Genomic DNA, 21961 nt, shown 5'->3' with positions numbered 1-21961 from the left:
TCGCACGTGACGACACGTGATTCCGCCCCACCCCCTGAAAATCACAACTTTGTTTTATACGGATGGTCTGCTCCCCGCCAAAATATCTTGGGCCCTCACGGTATTTTCCAGCACTACGAGGCTGATTGAAGCTGATATGCTCTCAAAATAACGTAGCTATACAGTCTCCGACCTCATTTTCGCTCTCTTCACTGTGACCGCCAAATGCAGTCTGCCATCGCAACATAGAACCACGCTTCAGCATATGATGCCCTAACCTGATGTATATTTACAACACCAATCGGCTGTTTGAGCTGCCTCGACTCGCCTTAGAATTACTAGCACAATCCCCAACACAGCCGTATGATATCGAATTCCTGGACCTCGATATTGTTGAATGTACCTCTCTTACTCCCATCACGGAAGCACTCCCGCAAATTAGCCCACTCCTTTCACCAAAATGCCCGGTGCTACGCCCCTTCCAGCTAGCGTCTACCCTTCACTCAACCCTTCCCGCACAGCCCAAAATCTTCCCAATCCCCAGCGACCACCACGAACCTTTAAACAGCGCCCTCAAACCATCCACGTCCGCCATCAACTCCGCTCTCGGCTGCAAACCGCACCCCCTAATCACATCCTCATAACCATCACCACGCCTCTCCTAGCCACCCCCAACGCCGCCATCATGAGCGCCGTTGTCTCTCGCCGTAAGCCCGATTCCGAGCCTGCTGTCCAAAGGGAGCAAGTTATCTGCTGATATGAACTTCTTTACCTTGTGGATTGAAGACCTGAATTGAAGCTGTTATGGCGTGTGTCTAGCACATCTCTGACCTTGTCGAGGCCCCTCTAGCTGTAGTCAATACGAGTGATTGAATATGTCAGAATCTACACAACGTGAATTGACATGAACCTTTTCGAATGATCATTCTACTTGCGAAGTGTTATTTGGATAATCTTCTAGTCCGCTTTGGAACGCTGAGATATGCTCTGAGACACCCCGGGATGAATTGAATCCAGTCGTTGAGAATGTAAAGTTCTCTGGGCTTTAAATTGAGACGAGGTTCTGCGCGTTGAGTTCTTTCCCGCAAGTACGAATTCAGGTTGATAGGGTTCGTTTTGCGGCGGTTTAGGAAGAGGTGAGACACCACTAAATACATGAGTCTGAGGGAATGAGTATGTAACGGCGGGCAGAGTTAAATTAGACCACAGTCTGAGGTCTTGCTTGTTATGTCAAGATACTAACAAAGTCCGGTTCATTTTGCGTTACTTCAGAAAAGCGTGAGACACCACAGTCCATATTGAAAATGATTGTTGACCATGTCAAGCTATCCAGGCTCCGAATCGGGATGAGGGCTTCCATATCAGAGAAATGCTCACGGAGCGAGAATCAGGGAATGCGGCCGCTCTTTTTGCAATGACCATCCATAATGTGAGACGCCCACCAACCCATGGTGTTGATTCCGTGAAGACGTCATAGATTACGGAGGAGAAAATAGGTCGAGGCTGGCTGTTTGGTAATAGCGACCGCTTTTTGAACGTCATAGAGGTTACGTGATAGACCAGACCCCTTACACTTAGTCATTTGCCAACCTCGAATATATCCTGTGATACCCGAGGCCATATCAACCCTCTCTATCAATTCGAGCCCATCCCATTTTCATTTTCATCCTCACAAGGCTTCTGCTCCCACGGATCCCTACCTCCGCACTCTCTATCATATCGCAGGTCTCGATTCGCCTTCTGGCGACGTCGATACTGCTCCTCGCACGCGGTACATTCATCATCAGTATCCGCGCCGTCGCAACATTTCTCGTACTGCCATTCACAAACGTCGAGACACGCCTTTATCAGATGCTCCGCCTTGTACACCGGGCATGTGTCGGTCCGTTTGTATGTGTAAAGCTTGAAAGGGAAGTCCCAGGCTTGCAGAGGGTTGTCGTTGCATCCGACACAGGGAAGCTTCGCACCGCGCCAAGAGCGAGGACCGGAGCAGAGACAGATCGGGGGTCGGGAGGATGCGGAGGTCTCGTTGATGGTGGAGACCATGGTTTTGTGGTTGAAGGTGGCGGTGGTCTGCGATGACTAGGTGAAGATGACGAGGAGCTTCTTCACGAGGACTTAGAACTGGAGCTAGAGCTGGAGCCAGAGCTGGAGGTTGAGGTTGGCGGCGGCTTGCAATCATCCGTAGATTCCAGAATTGGCGCTTCGTAGATCTGTATACTAGAAGTCCCGCCGCATTTTTAATGAGCAGGTAACGTCGCAGCTTCTTGGTGGGCGAGCAGCAGTTCCGTCCGTGAGAGCAACGTCGCATAAGCAGCTCGTTCCGTTCTCAACACCAGTGAGGGGGTAGCCCTTTGAACCGCAGATACCAGTACAAACCTGCGGGGTCGGCTTGGAAGAGTCAAACGCGCCAGCCTCAGAGATGTTTAAAGCTCTGTTGATTGGGTCCGTGTCTGACCAGCAGCCTGCATTGACATAGTTAATAGTCGAGGCCGTCTTGGCTAGGACAGTAGGGCCATGATACAAGGAGAGGTAGAAGGTACCACCACATATCTCCGACGGGTCACTGTTGCAACGGGTATCGCAGTACACATCGCTAACTTTTGTTGTGGAGATACTGGTGCCGCAAAAACATTGGGCCGTAAACTTCGAGCCCGGCGTAGGGGTAGTGGTTCTTTTTGCAGAGCGCTGTACAGCTCGCGATGGTGTCAACGTTAGGAAGGGTACCGTTGTCTGGATATGGGTTGAATGGCACGGAGCCCTTATAAACTGGTGGCCCGGGCGGGCATGGGGATATCGATGGTGCGATGGAGCTGGAGGAGGATGAAGATGAGCTCGTGGGGGAGCTTGTTGTTGAAGACGAGCTTGATGCTGAAGACGAGCTGGTTGTCGAAGACGAGCTTGAGGAAGGCGTTGTACGGGAGCTTGATGAACTTGAAGAGCTGGAAGAACTTGACAAGGTAGAAGTTGACGACGCCGAAGAAGATGACGAGCTAGAAGAAGGCGATGGAGATGTGCAAGGTTCCGTGGATTCCAGAATCTTAGCCTCATATGGGTCCATGAAGTTTGCGCCCCCGCATTTCTTTACTACATTTTTTTGCCCCCCAACTACTACGAGGGATTTCACACTACCAACGGGCTGGTAATGAGGCTGAATATTTGACCCCACAGTGCCTCGTACTTCGGGTAGAGCTCACAAACGGAGTCGACTCCGCGACTTTTTGCGCGTCGCAGGCGTCAACACAATGACGTCAAGTATCTACACATCTACCATGATGATCCCATCCCACAGCGTTCATGTTCTTCTCAAGTAAGCCGATTGGACTGGGGTAAGTTTGCGCTGCGAAGGACATGACATACGGCTGAATTCTTTTGAATCCGCTCGAGTCCTCCAGACGGCGGCGCCGACGCAGCGAATTCGACAGGGCTTGCTGGCGATATGTCCACGAATTCATGGAGCAATGAAAATGTAGTTCAGCTAGCTCGCCTGGAAGCGCCACCGGGAGAAGTTTTCAATTCGTGGCCTCGACTACATTGCATCTAAATAGGGAGCATTTGGTTCCTCCAGTAGTGCCTCAACACCTTTTCAGATAACGCATCTCTATTATTACCGTTGTTCAATCTAAGAGATGCCTCTTATCTAGTTACTCTAGTTAAATATTGTCTAGTTGAGCCGCTCTAGCCAGCGACACGGGTACATATTCATGGTATGCTATAAGGCCGCCAATTCATGCTCCTCGGCCTCTTACATTCAGATGTGGAAGAAGAAAACGCCTCAAGCCACTCCTGCCATTGTTATGGCAATGTCAATCTCAAGCAATGGTCAATCCAAGTCAGTGGCTGCAAATTGAGTGAGGGGAGACTTTCATATTGTACAGATAAAATACAAATACAAGTACAAGTACAAATACAAATACAAAATAAACACGAATCGCCCCAACACCAGGACATCCCTACGCCTGTAAAGGCCGAAAACTCTCACCCCCCGCAGCACAACCTCTTCGTCGTCGTCGTCGTCGTCGGCCGAACCTCAGTCCCAACCCAGAGAGTTTTCGGCCTTCACAGGCGCAGAGATATCCTCCTTCCGCACGCATCGTGGTGCGGCGGCGGCGGCCTTCTTCTCCTTCTCTGCCTTCTTCTCCTTCCTCTCCTTCTTCTTCTCCTCGATCAGGTCGAAGATGTGGTGGGTGTGGCGGGCCCACCACACCTTCGACCTCGCCTTCGCCTGCTCCACCCTCCAGCGGAGGGCGCTGCCCGTCATGGTGCTGGTACTGCTAAGGGGGTTAGATGTGGTGCATAGAGCAGTTGATGGAAGGATATCTTACAGGTGGTGGTGCGGGAGAGGCGGCGGCTGCTGGCGAGGTTGGTGGTGGCGCGGGCAACGATGAGAGCGAGGTGCGGGCGCGGGAGACGTTGAGGTTCTAGGAACGGGAACTTTAGCTTGAAGACATCCAGGAGATCAGGTTAGGACAGTACTTACAGTGTCTAGTGCTCCAGGAGCTGCACAAAAGCTGGAATGGAGGGTCTTGCGGTCCTTCTTGGAGATCTTGCGGGCGCAAACGCGGGCAGCGTTGAGGATCTTGATAGTAAAATTGTTAGCTTATAGGAGTTCGGGGTGTTCAATTAGCACGGGACGTACGGTTTCTGGGGCTCCAGGAGCTGCACGGTTGGTGGCTGTGAGGATGAGGCCGCTGGTCCGGTACCCAAGTACCCCCGATAGGAGTGACTTCTAGTACTTAGATAACTAGCTGTGGTAGCTTGACATGCTTCTATTGATACTGCTGGTAGTAGTGGCTCAAGGTGTTCTCATTTGTCAATTATGGACGTTAGGGACCAGAGAGCACGAACTGGCCATGGCAATCGGGCGTGTCTACATTACATGATGGTGACGCTACGATAATACTGTCACTGCATGACTGGAGACAACAAAGCTTCCAGTATATACATGTTTTAGAAGAAGTGAAGACCATCACGAGCGATTAAAGTTGAAGCATTATAACTGGTATCATTGCGCTATTGATATCGGCTATCTCTCACCCACGAATGCACTTCCGCACCACAAGGCTCCATCTTCAGGTCTTCCAATCCGCTCATCCGATGTCCCTGAATCTCCATCCTCATTTCATATCCTTTAATTGTGCTCCATGCGAAGTGCCAAAGCCACCTTAGGGATGCCGAGACTCATGAACTCGCTATGCTTCACGGCTTAGGTTCTTAAGCAATTTGGCGAGCAATGATCTGCAAGCGAAATTGGAATGCAGGCAAATGTCGACGTAGACGAAGGGCTTAAAGTAGTCGTACATGCGCCTTGAGGCCATGTGTAGATTGTACAGCGGGTTCAAGGTTGATGAATCTTCCGTGTTCGTCGGTAACGCAGCAGTTGTTAGGTCCATGATGAGATAATTGACGATATCGAAGAGGATCTCCTCTGGTGGGTTGTTGATGGAGCCTAGTGCGCAGTTGGGGCCATTCCAAGCTTGCATAAAAGCTGCCATCTCAGGACTGGCAGCGATCTGCATTTCTTCCACGGATCCGAAGCAAATCGATCTCGCTGACTTGGACAACAACAGACGCGTAGACGAGATGCGCGATGGCTCGGACGGTGCACGCAACCAAGTCTGCAAGGTGAGCAACACGGGCCGTTTGGCATGCCCTTCGTACCCGTGTCGCTCACTCTACAAACAGAAGTGAAGAAGAAGATGTCATCTTATATTAGCGTGTCAGTTCGTGTCTATGTAGTGAGGAGTGAGGTGGATGCTAACCACAGCGTAGAGGAAGACAAGTCTCATGCGATCTTCTTGCCTTGGATATTGATGAGATCGCGGTCATTCTTAAGGTATCAGATGGCTGCTGTTGCCAGAGAGCTTGGGGCGGAAGAATTTGTCTTCGAGGAATTCGGTCTCGTCGAAAAGGTGAATTGGTGGTGAAATGCGAGCAACACAGACCGTTAGACCAGACCAGGTATCTGTGCCGTCCGGGCAGAGAAAGACGGCTGTGGAGAACAAGTGAGAGAAAGGATGCACGGATGTCGATCCTGGAGGAACGCTCTGTATACAGCAGCAGGTTTGGTAGTTGTGATTAGGTTTTCTTAATAGTGGGTTGATTAATGATGCTACCACGGCTCAACTGACAGCTAGTTGGTGCCGTGAACTCTGGAACCGTGCTTTATAACCCACAGAAATGCTGTAGTGCGGCGGCTCTAGCTTGACTTCAACGTCGAGGCCATACCAATTCAGGTTTGGAATTGCGCTAAATCTCTACGGAGAATTAATTGGAATGGTTCCCGCTAGGGAGCTTTATATCCCTTAGACGATGCAAATTCTGTGCATCTAAATCTAAGCTCCTAGCCCATTACATCGGCACGGCGATATTATGCACTACTTAGGAGGACAATGTTTCATCAACTAAGAGTTCAATTATTTACTCAAGCATCCTTCAAATGGAGGGTTGTGACATGCTCATGAAATCCTAGGATGCTACCTTTGTGCTTCTGTAGTAGACGCTCGGGAAGACGAGACTTACTATTCAACTAAGTGCATAGTGCAGAAGGGGTTGGAAGTGGACCTCAATGATTCAGCAATCCTTGAGAATGCCCCTGATTTGAAGCTCGAGGCCGAAACGATGCCCTCCTCATATCATTTTGGCATGCTTCCATGTTGAAGGCCTTTGAACATTACATCCGCATTCTAAGTTCATGCACCGCTCAGGAGGACCATCGCAGTTTTTCGTCTTCAGAAATAGGTCATCGAACCTCCTTCAGTTTGAGGTCGAAGGGTATTCTCACGTCTTTACTTGATAGTATTTCCATGCTTTTGAATCAAAGGCTTCAGGGTGATACATCTAAATTGCTGTTTCATGCACTATTCAGAGGGACCACGAAGGTACCCATTAATTGGCAATAGATGAAGAAACTTGATGAATGTGAAGCTCAACCGCGTTCTTATATGTTTGAGTAATGTCTTTGTCGTGCTTCTAAGTTCAAGGCTCAAGATATTACATCCACTTGTCTGAATATTTAGAAGGCTCGGGAGTGGCATGAAAGATTTGCTACTATAGTAAACAAATTTGGACATTGCGTCGAGTTCAGGGGCCATGGGAAATATCATGTCTTTGTTGTGAGCCTTTTCTGCGTTCCTAAATCGAGGGTTGGAGATACAACATCAACAAGTTTTCATACCCAGTATATTCAGAGGTACCACGGTAGTATCAGCCCCTACGCAAAAGTACCATTCAAGGAATCTCAATCGAGATGTTGGAGAGTTTTAAGGAAATCAATACTGATTCACCGTTCTTCATCATAGAGATCCCCAAACCAGTCACATTTCAGGGGCATAGTAATAGGACGTCACGTATGTCAGGAATAGTTCAGAGGTGTCTCGCAACGGTCTCCATTCTCCCAAAAGCCCTCCTATGAGGCGCTGATGCTGCTCGTTTGGACAGCTGCCGCACAAATGTCTAAAGAACCCCCGAACCTGCTCGCCCCCTCTCCCTACGCGTCCCTCTCGAGCGCCACCCACTCCCCCCTCCACATCCTCGTCAACTCCCCAAGCTCCTCCGACGCCCCCTGCACCCGCCGCATATACCGCAAGAGCTCCACCTCCAACGCAGCACTCCGCTTCAGCACCATTTGCCTCAAATCCACCCACTCCTCCGGCCCCGCCACAGTGTGCCAGTCCTCGTACGGGCGCTCCTCCCACGGCAGCCAGTTCGCCGCAAAGCGGTACTTCTCCACCGGCTCGCCCCTAAACACCCCGGCAGCATCGAACAGGTCGTCGCGCAGGTACTCGAATGCGACCCTGTTGTACGCGTAGAAGTAGTCCACGTGCCAATCGGCGGTGCGGGTGGCGACGGGGGGCGATTCGTGCGCGTAGGTGGCCGAGGGGGGCGTCAGGGCGATGAAGTAAATGTGGGTGAGGTTGGGGAAGAGCAGGACGGCCCGGTAGAAAACGGCGCGGTCGTCGTGGTGGAAGATGAGTTGGTCCCAGTGGCGGACCCAGATGTTGGTGACGTTTTGGCGGGCGGCGAATGAGAGAGCGAGGGTCGTGGTGATGAAGTCCCACGGGGCGTTGAAGATTCTGTGGCCCTGGGACGGGTTAGTCGGGGGCATCATAGGGCGTAAAGAGGGCACTCACGGGCGGTGCAGAGGCAGACTCAGCGGCAGAGGTTCCGGCAAGCGGGCCAGCAGCCGACAAGTCGGCGGAGACAGTGTCGGGTGAGACAGTATAGGGTGAGGAGGCGGCCATCTTTCTGGAAATCTTGGTGATGAGGAAGAAGACGAGTGTGTGTGGTACGAGTCGGTTTGAGACTGTGGTGTTATTGGTTGGTTTGGTTGGACAGAGGAAATATATGGTGGACGGGGCGATAGATCTAGGACGCCGGGACGCCGTGACTACGGTTGGGAGATTGAGCCGAAGACGCAGTTGTTGGGGTTGAGATCTTGCTCCCAGTGTCGGCATTACCTTAAGTGAGCCGCACGCTAGTTGTTTAAGTGAGACATATAGCACAAGAGGCAAGCAAATGCGTACCAAATGAGGTTTGTTGGGGCTGAAAGCCATTCTCATATGATGGCCAGTAGCCGAAATGGTGAACCACGTCGGGGGCAAGAGAGGGTGCCATCGGTGCTCGCATATGATATTTTGTGTAACATATTGTAAATTCGGTTAGTGATGTTTCTTTACTGGGCATATAGATGACATCTCGAAGAACTTCTTGATGTAGATTCATGGGGCTGTAGACGTATCTGCGGATATCTAGGAATTGAGTGGTCGCGCTCAGAAGCTCGAAAGTATACCTACGATACTAAGCCATAAGTCTGGGCACACAGATACCATTGTTTGATTGCTACTTTTGGGAGCTAGTTACCACTTTCAGGAGAACCTCCGTTGCTAGGAAGCAGATCTTGCAAGAGGTAGTCTAGGTTTCGCTGTGTGAACCTTGAAATCATGTCAAGATCATGAAAATCACATGAAGTACCCCAAGCAGTAATAAGAGCGTGTGCCCAGACTTATGAATTGTAACTGTATGTCGTGCAAACTCCTGCTCGCTCATGCAAGCCTCCTGGCCCTACTGTAGCCCCTTTCTACTCTTCAGGACGTCCCAAAGTCGCCCACTCCTCCGTCCACATCCAATGTATGAGCACTAGGTCAGCAGGAAGCCCTTGCAGAAGACGAATGTTCTGGATCCAGCGAAACTCAACTTCACTCACACAGCGCTTGACCAGCTGCGTGAGTCTGGGGGTGTGCTGGGTCGTCCACAGGTTGTGCCAATCGGTGAGGGGTCGGCGACTGCTTTGCGGAAGCCAGTCGACGGCCAGACGATACTTCCAAAAGGGCTCCACACTGTGGCCAGCGGGACCGCTGAGACTGTTTCTGTAGGACCTCTCGATATCGCGGCCCAATGCTGAGGCTCGAGTTCGGTTGTAGCCGGTGAAGAAGGCTAGGTGTTCCTTGGGAGATGGGTTCCTCAGCAGGAGGAGAGAATCGAGGTACTCTTGAGCCGGGGGTGTGTAGGCGATGAAGAAGACGTTTTTAAGGTTCGAGAGGCGGAGAAGGATGGAGTAGAACGCTCGACGCTTGCCATCTTGACTTAAAAGCTCCTCCCATCCGTCAACAAATACATTGTGGACATATTGCAGGTATTGATCGGCGGTTGAACCCAACTGCTCAACCAGCTGTGTTGGTGAATCGAAGTACAATATGGCCTAAACTTGGTGAGCATAGGCACTGGGCCATTTGCCGTAGGTTCAACTAACCTCAAAGCCTTCCAGCAATCCCACGTGTTGCATTCCTTGTAGATGTGTCTGGGTTTCCCATGCGGTTTGCTGTTTTGTCGCTCGGATGGCGAACTGCGCCGCTTGCTCATTGAGGTGGCTGTAGGACATAGAGAGGATGATGCTTCTTCGAGGGGTGGAACTACAAGAGGAGTGGTGGTAGATGACGACGGAGGATGGAGAGGTTTTGAGTGTAGGAGTCGGTCAGTCAAGAGGACAAGACGGACGGCAGGATTTGAGAATGGAGCGCCACAGAGATGGTGGGTGTGTGTCATGCGGTTAGTGGAAGGTGTACGTTGGAAGGCGTGCTAGAAATGCAAAGGCTGCAGTGTGAGGTGTTTGGTGAATGCCAACCGGCTAATATACTGGCCTGGAGCACCCTCAGTCCAACGCAGTGCTTTGTTGGATTATGGCAATCACCTACAGCAATCACTGCCGGTAGCGCTTTCAAGTACATAATGTCGCGTTCTATCAATGTTCAGATGCTACGGCCTGCAAATTAACACGCTTCCGTCATTGCATGCAGATTCACCCAAATCTGCTCCCCGAATTGCAGATCATACCAATCACCATATCATTACTACAGAATACTAACATAGCGCAGGACATCCCGTTAGTACTCGCAATGCACATACTACAAAATTCATAGAGTGCTCCCCGTATTATCGAGTGTGAAAAGAAATCGCATGCAACCTGGGATCGTAGAAACTATTATAGGACCTTATGCTCGCGGGAGCGAGATAGGTCCTTGCTTGAGAAAGGCTCATCGCCAAAGCAACTCCATCATCCCATGTTCAAACCTCTCATATACATCAGATATCTGGTCCCGAAGGCTCTGTATCGTGAAATCGCATGCAACCTGGGATCGTAGAAACTATTATAGGACCTTATGCTCGCGGGAGCGAGATAGGTCCTTGCTTGAGAAAGGCTCATCGCCAAAGCAACTCCATCATCCCATGTTCAAACCTCTCGTATACATCAGATATCTGGTCCCGAAGGCTCTGTATCGTACGGCTGGTCTTGAACTCTTCCAAGTCCAGCCGCAAAAACATATCCTCCTCGTTCAAGCTGAATCGGAGCACTTTCTCCGGGTTCTGCACTCTACCTGGCCGTCTCAGGAACTCCTCGCAGTATACCAGGAGATGATCTTGCAGCCTCATGGCACCCTCCGCATACCGAGCTCGAGCCAAGTCAGCGAGTGCTTCCAGGAATATATTTCCTTGCAGCCGATTGTGCGGTACACTGAAGTACGGGAAGGAGGACTTGGATACGAATACCAAGCTCTTCAGATTTCTATACGTGCTCAAATCGTGCCAGCAGTGTCTGATTAGAGGCACGTCCGAGGGCTTCAACCAGACGACGACGCGCCGAATAAACGTGTTGTTGGCTTCCAGCTCCTCGCCGGACGCCAGTTTTGTCGTCGCTTGCAGGAAAAGATGAAAGCGTTTCGGACTGGAATAATCAAAAGTGTTCCGTTTGCAGAAGGTATCCCTAGCAAGGGGTGATAGTCCCCGTACTTCGAACGTCGATAAAACCTGGGTCTCGAATTTGCGAGCTTTGGTATAGTATTCATCGGAGGGACGCCATCGTATCTTTTCAACCAGGGTGTTCGAGGTCCATATATCTAATCTAATAGGGTGATCAGAGACTACGACATACACGAGAATGAGAATGAGGAGCTCTTCAGGAAGATCGAGGAGCTGTGGCCTAGTTCCTTTGCAGGTTTTAGCCGCACGACTCCGCTGGCATAGGCTCTTATTTGTTCAAGGCGAAACTTCCTTCCAAGTTGTCCGCGAACTGACATTGTGCTTCTGGAAGACTTTGCTAACCCAGAAAGAAAGAGAAGCCGTATTCTGTAACATTCTAGAGAGAGCCTGAACCACCTAGCATCGATTCTTGTTATGACTCCGAAGGCCGAATGACTTGTCAATCTCCGCCTACCTAGGAAGCTAACACTACTGTCAGGAGTGGCTCATCGCTTGAAAGTCTTTCCGACAAGAGGCAGCTCAGATACCGCTGCATGAACCTGAACATCGCGGGTAGGTTTGAAAATTTCGTGGGGGCACTGCTAGTAGTGGTGAATGAGTGTGCAAAGACTTGCGGTTCCCTGCTGTATGCGGAAGCTCATCATGCCCGTTATGGCCCGACCTTGTTGTGAATGTCGACTAAGCCCATTGTCGGCTAGGCCCATAACGGAGATTGTGCATTTAGCTGAATTCTCCGGACATGTACACGAATGAATATGGAGCTTATTTGACATAAAAGTTTGCTTAGTTCACAGTTTTGATCATGTAGGAAGTCTGCAGCGCTGGTTCTGTAAAGCACAGCATCAGTATTAGGATACAAGCGTGGGCGCACGGTCCTTTTTCGGCAGGTCCCAATTTGTTCCGAGATCTAGAAGATTTCAATCCAAAAGAAGCAAACCACAACTATTGTCTTATAATCACGCAAGAAACGTCTCAGAACTCACCTACACTCGTTACACGCAAATCAAGATGGGTCTCGCGGATCTCCGGGTGGAGCTCCTTCTGATATTCGGCGAGCTCATACCCTTTGACGGCGCGATCAAAGCAAAGACGCCGAGAGAGCCGTGGTGCCTAGGCGAAGACAGGTGGCCTAAGGAGAGCGTGTCATCACTGGGCAATCTTTCGTCTATACCTTGACAAGAAACTGCACCGTATCATTAGGGTGGGGGGAAGGGGGGGGGGATTTTACCAGAAGAGCGCCTTCCGCTTTCGGAGTCCCATGGCCATGAAGACGTTTCTCGAAAGACATTCCCCGAAAACGCTCAACGCCATTCATTATCTCAGAATGAGTATTCCTGCAGGAAAAGCTCAGCGCCTTAGAAATACCTAGGCTTCAGCTCGAGAGATGGAACGTATTGTCAAGCTGGAGCTTTGTCCCAGGATGTTTGCTTATCGACCCCTCTTCAATAGGTATCAGACCATGACGGAAATGCACGTTCCGCGATTTGGACACTAGTGCAATGAATGGAGTTTTGAGAAACTGTGGAGGGATCTTGGAAGATTCTGGCGCAGTTGATCTTTCCGAAACTGTTCTGTGCCTCGGAGCTGCGGAGGAAGATGATTCACGTATGAAACAGCACTTCCTTAGGTCTTGGGCTAATATCGGGAGAGGGCGGTCTGGACGTGTATTAGCCATAAAACAGGACGTCGAAGAGGAAACTAGTAGGCTTAAGGAGACCTGGATGAAGGATGAAAAAGAACGCCTTCACAATGGTAGTTCTGCAACCTGAGGTACTTCATATGTAGCTTAGCACGCGTCTGAGAAGCTCCAATAGTCGTATCTAGATACTAAGCATCCACATCGCAGCCCAGGGACTTTGAATTTCACATTTCGTGTCTATCTATGGTTTAGAATTGCTCCGAATACGTAAGAAGCTTTCCAGAACTAACGATTCAGTACTAAAGATGTGGCTAAAATGCGAAAAAGCATTAGGTCTCAGAGCTCTAGTACTGCGTATCTAACTAACGCCCTGTGAGAGTTCACTTTCTTAAAATCTCTACCGCTCAGAAGTCCCCTAAGGAGTGACAAATGCGATTCAAGTGGCTCTGGACTCTCAACTCGTAGGTCATATACCCATTCCAAGCTATAAGGAGTATTCCTCGATCTCTAGTCATTTATACTTTAGAAGCCCTCCATACGACTTCCTGTGTCCACATATAGCACGCGTAGGTAGCCCAGTACCTAGGGGAGGTATAAAAAGCTGTACTGGAGCGCTATGCGACCATGGTTTATTCCCACAGTTGCACAGGTGTTTGGCCTTTGGCCACTCATGGAGCAGCTAGGGTGCAAGAAGTTCAGAACCACAGACGTCAGGAAATGCAAGCATGTCCAAAAGGCACCACTACAAACATCACATTCAATATGATATTCTCATCTGATTATGGGTCACCATGACACCGCTGAAGGTCCTCCAGCTCATGCTTCCCGCTTTCCCTCTGATTCCTCGTGTTGTGCGGTGATCGAAATGTCGAGCGAAGGATCGTTGGCGACACGGGATGAAAATGTCAGGAGCTAGCTATTCGGCGGCTTCGCTCCTTCTCTCTAGAGACGATGGTGTTAGGGACAGTGAATATAGAGACGAGGACAGTAGGAGCGCGCTTACCAGAGATTGCATCAAAGCCTTCATGTTTCCTCCAAGTACCACACATCGGTTAGTACCAGCTCCGGTTTCTTCTCGCCGTCTTCGACGCTGTAAAACTGTTAGATAGTTGACGAGGATAAGTGTCGGCCAACGAAGAGAGCATACCTTTTCGAACCTCTTGAACCACAGCCTCTCATGCCTTAAGTTTCCTTAAGTCCACCGATGGTTCAATCCAGGGCCACGAGCGCCACGGACATCGTCTGTGATGACGGGCGCACCGGACGCGTCGGGAGCCTCGTCGCGAGACGCATCGCTGTCGTTCTGGCTGTAGCTAGACGGAGTCAGCAAAGACTATAGATAAGGCTCCCATGGAGAGCTTAAACAGTTTCGCAGGACTCCTTGGAACCAGCAAAGGACGTCTTGCTTCGGAGCCTTGTAAACGGTTGGACGGGAGTTGCAACTTACGGAAGCATCATGATGCGCACACGGATCTCTCAGACGAGGGTGTACAATAATGGCAATGGTGTACAGGAGTCAGGCGTGCTGATGGTGTGCGGCTGTCAACAGAGGTGGTGGATCTTGTGCTGTGCTGGAAGACGTCGTCTGCCGCTTCCAGGCGTTCCTCAAGGTCTCTCCCATGGCGGCAGAGCTCACCACCGGACGTACGATTGACGGTCTCCAAGAGAAGAAGAGACCGGAGAGGCCCGGAATCGTATTGGCTTTGGGTTGGGCCTTCGGTCAAGACCCACGGCGAAGGTTCGCACTAGCTTCACGGCCGGCGCTTTCCAGTATGCGATGGTGGGCGCGGAAGCAAGGACAAGACAGCAAGGTGAAAAGGGTGGAAACTTTTAATTGGGCGGAGTAGCTATCTGAGAGAAAATGAACCGCGGGAGCTTAGCGAGCGGCCGCCAAGAAGCCAAGGCTCGTCTATCTGCCGGACGAAAATTGAAGACGGGACACATGAAATCTGAGGGCTTCTGATCCGCAGGGACTTTAACATTGAGGATTTTATTTTATGAGTGATTGACGTATCTCAAACGATACCAAGTAGCTAGATAATGTCAAGAAAGCATCGATCGAGGGTGCTTCACTGCATTTTTCACCCCCTCAAGATTGCATACGTCACTATGTAATCCAGACAATAAGTATATTTTCACCGTGTCGGGCACTCTGCTGATGGTGCGACTAGCAATAGTGAAGCTACAAAAAGGTGAAGTTACAGGCTCGAGCGTCTACTTTCTATCATATATCAGCTCGAAAGTACCATGCTTATCCTTTTTCCCTGTCCGAAAGTCCTCATAATCATCATCACGCAACGCTCATAAAAGCACACAAATATACACACACAACCTACGCAAAATGGCCACTTCTAACCACGCCGACGACCACGAAGACGCAGACGAGCAGACGGGCGAGCACGACGCGGAGAGGCAGGTGGGCCTCCTGTACCAACTGGAGCCCCCTGAGGCTACCACCATAGAGGAAGCCTGGGTCTGGAATGACCATTGGTGCAAAGAGGAGACAAAGCGGCAGGCGCAGATGTATAAGAAGGGGTACTATCAGAAGTACAAGCTGGGTAAGTTTTCTTTCGTTGTGTAGTTGTAAACGCACGTAATTGACAGTGTTTTAGAGAATGAGCTAGCCAAGATCCGCATGGAGTACCCCTCTTCCGCCCCAAAGAAGACAAGTTGGTGGCGCGCCGCGTTCGGCCCCAAGGGGTACCAGCGCCTGGCTGATTGAAGGGCGCGGTATCGAGCAGTTCTACAGCACGCAAATTGAGGAGATGTCCTTCGTGGCGTAATTTGGAGTGTGCGGGAGAAGGATGGTAGAGAAGACCCATGATTTTGAAGCTTTCTGTAACGTGTTTGGAGCTGCTGGGCGGTGTGTGGGGGTGGAAGACTGATATATAATCAGCGACAGTCGTGTGGCCTGGGGTGCCTGGAATGGAGTCTTTGGATTCGCCGATAGCAAAGTGTTCTGAATCTGTGACCATGAAATTGATAAATGTTGAATTTCGTTCTGCATACCACCGTCTGAGACGCCCCATCCTTGGATATAAGTGCAGGCTTCGATGTCAACTTTTCAGGCGTACGTATTGAACAGGTGTGAGTGCCACGATTTTTCTGCCTCTTTACCGACGGCTGAGGCGCTCCGTACATGAATCGAAATCCAAGCTCCAATGTCATTTTCCCAGACGTAGGAATTGAACACAAGTCGAAACTACCGTTTTTCTACCTACTTACCACTGTAAGAGGTACTCCGTAATAAAATGAAAATTCAACAGTGAATGCCAGGTTTGCATAGGTGTGAATTTAGGATGCGCAGTTCTCCCTACGAATCTGCCTGGTCAGTACTGTCTGAAGTGTCTCAAAACTGGAAAAGGTTGAAAAATGATTGATGATGACTGGTACGATTTGGACCATGGTGAAATGAGCATTTACTCAGCCACGAAGCTGAGTCTGCCAGGCGACCTTCAGGGAGCGGCACAGAAGACCCATGTCGCCGGGCTGATTCACAGTAGTGATAGATAAACATTGCAATGAATTGATATTGCATCATTTCTGGGGTCTAATAGAGATATCACGACTGCAGCCTATTTTGGTTTAATTTTGATGGCTGGAAAGTATATAGCAGGCCTACACGTAGTAATTTTTCATTAGATTTCTCACTCTTGCCAAACTATCCAGCCGTATGGTGACTCTTTTCGCAAGCTTGCTCGGATGTTTCCCCTCTCTAGCTACTTTTCATTTGTGCGTGGCCAAAAGGCACCGGAATTCAAGGATCTCCAAAAGCCTCATTTGAACTTCGCCCAACTCCCAGAGCTTCCCAGCATGCCTGATCCTCTGTGGTCCCTAGTCGCAATTTGTCGAGAAGTGCGAGAAAGTCCTCGTTCTCCTGGTCAGGAAGTTGTTCCCCTTCAGGTCCTCTGGGTCGTCGAAACGGTCACTATGCGGGATACGGTAACGAGTCTTGCACGTGTCATCGTCTCTATCGCCTGGTGTTCATCGTCCCGAAAAGTGTCTGCGAGGTTCTTCTCGTAGCTGGAGCTCGAATCGTCGTTGGTTGTGTTGTTAAGCACGCTGGCGTGTGGTGCTTCGATTGATCACCGCCCCCAAAACTAATCATCACCAGGCACCTACCTCTAAGATCTAGCGTCGATAGTCGAGAAGTTGTTTTCTCAGCTCGGCCAGGGCCCGAAGCTTGAGCAGCGCGCGTGCTCATTGCCATGTTAGATAAACGTAAGTTGTAGTAAGTGCTGCAAAGGGAAAAGAGTGAGATTGCATACAGGAGCTTATAGCCAAAAAAGGAGTATCTCATTAACATATCGAGATCTCATAGCGGGTATTGCCAGAAAGGATGTGGACGAAAGAGAAATGCAAAAAAAATTGCCTAAATAGGACTTCGAGGCTCGAACCCCGCTCTCGGGGAGTGCAATGAGAGGCTAATGATACAGAAACTAGTAAGCTGTTAGCCCTATCCTTGTACCACCCTCACCACTGAACGGGGCGAGGGCGAAAGACGGTGTAGGTTATGGCCGTTATATAGTACTCAGGTTGAAATTGATGTGAACTCTGATTTCTATAGACGTCTAGCTAGTTGTATATATACTAGGGGAGGGAAGGGGGCCACCCCCAGGGTGGCGCGCTAGTAAGTTCAGATGAGCCCTGCACAGCTGAGGCTTCAGCTCGGTTCTCTACAGCTGAGATTTCAGCTGGGTTCTCTACAGCTGATGTTCGGAGAGTAGCTTTCTGGCATATGAGTTGTTGATCCTAGGTTGTAGTGCTGCAACCTGAGTATAGTCGAGGTGGACAATAGGTTAGTGTGGGTAACTAGTTTGGGTGCGGAAGTGTTTCGCCCAGGGAACGCCTGTACTGGCTTGGCTGCACTGCGAAATCCGCTAATCTGCCGGTGAGTTGAGAAAAGTATGCCAGCGATGCATTGCGCCCATAATCCGTTTCCCTTACCATATCATCGAAAATTCTGCACTGATGCATAGTAGGCTGGCGCTTTTCATTGACGAGACCTCAAATCCTGCTGTTACGAAAGGTATATTTGTCTCGTCTGTTTTTACATCACTGGAGCACCTCAAACGGTGATATACGAGCACAAAGGTACAAGAATCTTGACATTAATCCGTGGGACTGGAATAGCTACGCGCCAGCTCCTCCAAATGCAAAGACCGGAAAAGAGAAAGACCACGCTTGAACACAGAAATTTCCACCGCCAGTCCTATATGACTATATACTTAGTTCAACAGGTGGATAGACAAGAACTTGCTTAGCCAGTTCGCACATCTAGATAAACGTTGACTCAAGGCGTTGTTGCCAAATGGTCTTCCCCAGGCGGCTCGTCGCCGACACCGTCACTTCTCCAACTACATCCTCGTCCGCAGATTTATACCCAATGATATGCTGAATAGCATCAAGGCCAAGGACGTCTATATCATAGCCTTCCAGGAGCCTCTCCACCTCTTCATACCGATGCCTGAACCAGAGCTGCATGTAGTTCCGCGTTGTCTGGGTCGACCATTCGTGCGAGAGATTGCAGCCATCGTCCCCATGATGATGGCAGAACCACTTGACCATGACCAGATTGGTCTCCAGCTCGATCTCGATGTCCCATCCGTTGTTCTTGATGGCCATGATGAGGCGGACGGCGCAGGGTACGATTTTTTCTACAAGATCAGGGAATGTCTCGAAGAAATCACCCTCGTCGCAGTCGTAGTGCTTGAGGAGGTACTCGGTTATACAGCCGGCGGTAATTCGAACACGCCGTAGCGATGCAGGCTTCCTTTCGGACAGAATGTTGCACAGAATGTGGAAGGCCGCGGCGTCTTCCACACCCTCGCTGACGAAACTGGTGACAGCGATCTCCTCGATCCAGTCATAGCTCCTATTGTTAAGCTGGCGTAAAGATGCCGCAGTGAAGGGTGTAGGGAACGAGAATACGTTCTGGCGGTACATCGGCTCGAAGAAAAGGTTTCGCTGCTCTGCTGGAATGATCCATGATCCCTCTTCGTCGAATTCGCGTACTTGATTCAACAAATGCGAAAGATTAATACTGAATTCGCGTCGATCTCTAGGAATACATTTTCCAACAAGCTAGTACTGACCCATGTCTACACCCTCGACCTGGAACACGCTGGGCAGCTTGACGGCAGCAGAGATGTCGACCTTCACGGCTCGTGGAAGATCATCGAAGTTGACATAGGTTCGGTACTGGGCCTGTGACATCGATGTTAGGATGACACTTTTGGAAAAGTGAGCGGTGGTTAACTTACTCGTGTTCTAAGCATTGCTCCAGTAAGAGATGCTGCAACGACCTCCCCGGTGGACCACTTCATACGGCACGTGGGACAGTCCTTGTGCTGTGAGTAGTTAATCCAATCCCGGAAGCACTCCACGCAGATTGCGTTATGCCTACAAGAAGCCTGAAGGAAAACCCTGTCCGCCCGTTCCAAGTAGCAGACGCTGCACTCCTGCAGATGGACTGGAGCAAGTGTGTTCATCTTGGTGATATATTGCTGTACGAAGCGTTAGTGTGTAGGCGGAGAAAATCTCGAAGTGGTGGTGGTGGTGGTGTGGGTGGCTTGGAGGTTGAAGATGTAGAATTACGAGCATCCTTGGTGAACTTCTATACTACATATGGGCGCTCAGTGGAAGTTCACTGTCTAGGAAACCAACACGTGTTGAGTGCCTGGAATATTCTAGCAACAGTTCATCCGATGCCTGAGCCGCAATCCTAGAGGGAATCGATATGTGGTTGGGTTGCCCTAGTTTTGCCGGTCCGTCAAGCACATCGTCGGAATTAAAGGTGGCCGAATTTCGGCTTGATTCGTGTAGCATATCTCGATTTCTGCTGTTAAGGGAGGTATCTCAACCTTATTATTTTAAAGAACATTGTTGTACCTATAACGATTGCTTTGTAGTAGCAGAGCTTAGGAAGACTGGACCCGAAATTGACGTAGATATATATTTGCGCAACGCAAGAAACAGCGTATGATAGGGAAACTGATTGCGTACCTGTTCGTGGCTTCAACACCTGCGTTCACTGAGCATGAGGACGATAAGATGAGGGGGTATAGCAAACCCGGTCTGAATATCAGCCTTCGAGAGTTGTTCCTGTTTGTTGAAGAGAGATGTCAGCGAACTTGTAATGATAGTATGTAAGTGTAAAAGACTGAAATGCAATGCTGCGAGCTGAAGAAAGAGAAGTAATATTAGTGTAGGGGTTTGATACATCCGTATGTCTATTGGTGATGCCAAAGAACTACCTTTGCCATGTGAATAGAAGGTTTAGTTGATTTCTTTTCATCAGGAGCATATAGTTAACCAAGGACACGAAGTTGTATTATAATCGAAGGAAAGCCAGTCGATACATGTCCATGCCTTGAACCTTGCTTTCTTGTACCAAGTGTAGTCATCCTTCCACCCGAGCTGCATCCCCCGAACCCTCAATCATACCTCGACAGCTCATCCTTGTCGAGTTCCTGGATGAGTGTCATGTCCTTCGTGATGATTGCTTTGATTTGTTTGAGCGTGAGATTCTGCACGTCACGCCCATCGAGCAGGCGGCCAACTTGCTCGATTCTCTCCTGTAGTAGCGCTTGATTGCGAAGGCGATCCGCTTCCGAGGTGCTGTATCGATCATGGCAGAAAACGATTGGCTTCTCGCCATCGTAGTCCCACTCTACCGAAAGCCGCCACCCGTGCTGTCGAGTAGCGGCTATCAGCTTCGCTGCACGCAGGACTACCATGTCCACGAAGCCTTTGAGACCCACCGCGAATTGATGGGCCACGGTCGCAGGATCCTCATCCGTGTCCATGTCAATCCTATCCAAGACATACTCCTCCACACAGAGTTGCTCGATCCGGACACGTCGCAGCGATCGAGCGTGCGTCTTCGCTAACACGCTGCACATGTCGTAGAACCCATTACGCTCATACGCCTTGGCTAATGACGTTACGGCAATGTCTTGAATCCAGTTGTAGCTCTGTGGATCGATATTGGCGAGAATATACGCCTCGATGTCGGTCGGGAAGACGAAGATGTTGGCCCGGTAAAAGGCTTCCAGAAAGATTATCATTTCGTTATAGAAGATGGACTTGTCGTCTTTTCCCCGATAGCGCTGGAGAATGTCATTGATATCGACTGGGACCTTATGTGTGAACACACTCATGTGCGCGAAAGGCCAGTACGTGCCAGTGAGCTGATATTTAGGAGGCAGTGATTCGTCGTCCTTATGCATTATACTGTCGACGAGAAATATTGAGGGCACGCGCACGACATTCATTAATTCTTCTTTCAATTCATTCGGCAGTTCTGAGAATAATAGATATCCTTGGTGCGCATCCTGGATTTACCGTTAGTTTTTTCCTCTTAAATACTAATATATGCGAAGGGATACACTTAGAGTTGCTGGCATAGTAGCTGCCTATATACCTAGCCAGTTACAACTTCTACAGAGAGGGGTTAGGGTACGGTGGCCTACCGTGCCTACCGTGCCTACTGCTGTCTCTAATTAGTGCTTCTGCCTACGCGTACAGTTACTTCCTATATAGTATATAGTTTGGCCTTCGGGCCCCCGAAATAAAACAGAGTTTACGTTAATTTGCAACCTAAGTATTATAAGCCCGGATACTTATTAGGATCTGCCTTCCTTCCTGCCCTGTTGTTGTTATTATTGCTTTTTAAACCTTTTTAGTATTAAGTTAGTTATAATACTATAAAAACGCTATAGCCGAATCGACTATATAACAGCCTATGTTCTTTTACTAATATACTAACGTAATCCACAAGTTAGTGGCCCGCACAAGCTAGTGGCCCACCCAACTCAACACGCGACGCGTCGTCCAACAACCACCCCAATGGCAGCACCACAACAACAAGAAGCCATCTTTCAAGAAGGCAGAGTTATTCTAGGCGTTCAAGCCTACAAGACCGGCCAAATTACATCCTTCCGAGGCGTTGAGAAACTATACGATGTGCCCAGAAAGACGGTTACGCGTCGCGCCCGTGGTATTCCTCCACAACGCGGTGCTATCTCCAAAAATCGCCGTCTTACACCTGTACAAGAAGAGGTTCTTGTACAGAGGATTCTGTCG

General features: G+C 49.7%; 9 protein-coding genes across 9 annotated transcripts; 1 reads left to right on the top strand and 8 right to left on the bottom strand.

Moving 5' to 3' along the window:
• Positions 1-1614: 1614 nt before the first annotated feature.
• On the bottom strand, positions 1615-2025 carry BDZ99DRAFT_514185 (uncharacterized protein; the record flags this gene model as incomplete). Its single annotated transcript, XM_033724844.1, has 1 exon — positions 1615-2025. The coding sequence occupies one exon, from the start codon at positions 2023-2025 to the stop codon at positions 1615-1617; it is 411 nt and encodes a 136-aa protein (XP_033584928.1).
• Positions 2026-2220: 195 nt separating this feature from the next.
• Positions 2221-2634, bottom strand: BDZ99DRAFT_352731 (uncharacterized protein; the record flags this gene model as incomplete). Its single annotated transcript, XM_033714540.1, has 1 exon — positions 2221-2634. A coding segment is annotated over one exon (414 nt), but the record flags the coding sequence as incomplete, so codon positions are not given.
• A 152-nt stretch (positions 2635-2786) lies between these two features.
• BDZ99DRAFT_470895 (uncharacterized protein) lies at positions 2787-3125 on the top strand (the record flags this gene model as incomplete). Its single annotated transcript, XM_033721686.1, has 1 exon — positions 2787-3125. The coding sequence occupies one exon, from the start codon at positions 2787-2789 to the stop codon at positions 3123-3125; it is 339 nt and encodes a 112-aa protein (XP_033584926.1).
• Positions 3126-4009: 884 nt separating this feature from the next.
• On the bottom strand, positions 4010-5474 carry BDZ99DRAFT_514183 (uncharacterized protein; the record flags this gene model as incomplete). Its single annotated transcript, XM_033724843.1, has 5 exons — positions 4010-4250; positions 4363-4400; positions 4460-4558; positions 4619-4705; positions 5253-5474. The coding sequence occupies 5 exons, from the start codon at positions 5472-5474 to the stop codon at positions 4010-4012; spliced, it is 687 nt and encodes a 228-aa protein (XP_033584925.1).
• Positions 5475-7468: 1994 nt separating this feature from the next.
• BDZ99DRAFT_514182 (uncharacterized protein) lies at positions 7469-8222 on the bottom strand (the record flags this gene model as incomplete). The annotated part of the gene is made up of 2 exons (XM_033724842.1): positions 7469-8062; positions 8112-8222. 2 exons carry the CDS (start codon positions 8220-8222, stop codon positions 7469-7471), a joined length of 705 nt encoding a protein of 234 aa, XP_033584924.1.
• An 836-nt stretch (positions 8223-9058) lies between these two features.
• On the bottom strand, positions 9059-9859 carry BDZ99DRAFT_470891 (uncharacterized protein; the record flags this gene model as incomplete). Its single annotated transcript, XM_033721685.1, has 2 exons — positions 9059-9679; positions 9731-9859. 2 exons carry the CDS (start codon positions 9857-9859, stop codon positions 9059-9061), a joined length of 750 nt encoding a protein of 249 aa, XP_033584923.1.
• An 818-nt stretch (positions 9860-10677) lies between these two features.
• BDZ99DRAFT_514180 (uncharacterized protein) lies at positions 10678-11552 on the bottom strand (the record flags this gene model as incomplete). The annotated part of the gene is made up of 2 exons (XM_033724841.1): positions 10678-11372; positions 11408-11552. 2 exons carry the CDS (start codon positions 11550-11552, stop codon positions 10678-10680), a joined length of 840 nt encoding a protein of 279 aa, XP_033584922.1.
• Positions 11553-18151: 6599 nt separating this feature from the next.
• On the bottom strand, positions 18152-19365 carry BDZ99DRAFT_470889 (uncharacterized protein; the record flags this gene model as incomplete). Its single annotated transcript, XM_033721684.1, has 3 exons — positions 18152-18933; positions 18970-19081; positions 19138-19365. The coding sequence occupies 3 exons, from the start codon at positions 19363-19365 to the stop codon at positions 18152-18154; spliced, it is 1122 nt and encodes a 373-aa protein (XP_033584921.1).
• Positions 19366-20310: 945 nt separating this feature from the next.
• BDZ99DRAFT_514177 (uncharacterized protein) lies at positions 20311-21282 on the bottom strand (the record flags this gene model as incomplete). Its single annotated transcript, XM_033724840.1, has 2 exons — positions 20311-21210; positions 21265-21282. 2 exons carry the CDS (start codon positions 21280-21282, stop codon positions 20311-20313), a joined length of 918 nt encoding a protein of 305 aa, XP_033584920.1.
• Positions 21283-21961: the final 679 nt, after the last annotated feature.

This window comes from Mytilinidion resinicola, assembly GCF_010093595.1.
Source record: "Mytilinidion resinicola strain CBS 304.34 unplaced genomic scaffold BDZ99scaffold_1, whole genome shotgun sequence".
Taxonomy (NCBI): domain Eukaryota; kingdom Fungi; phylum Ascomycota; class Dothideomycetes; order Mytilinidiales; family Mytilinidiaceae; genus Mytilinidion; species Mytilinidion resinicola.
Note: the sequence above shows the minus strand (reverse complement) of the source record. Positions and strands in the feature narration are given on the sequence as shown.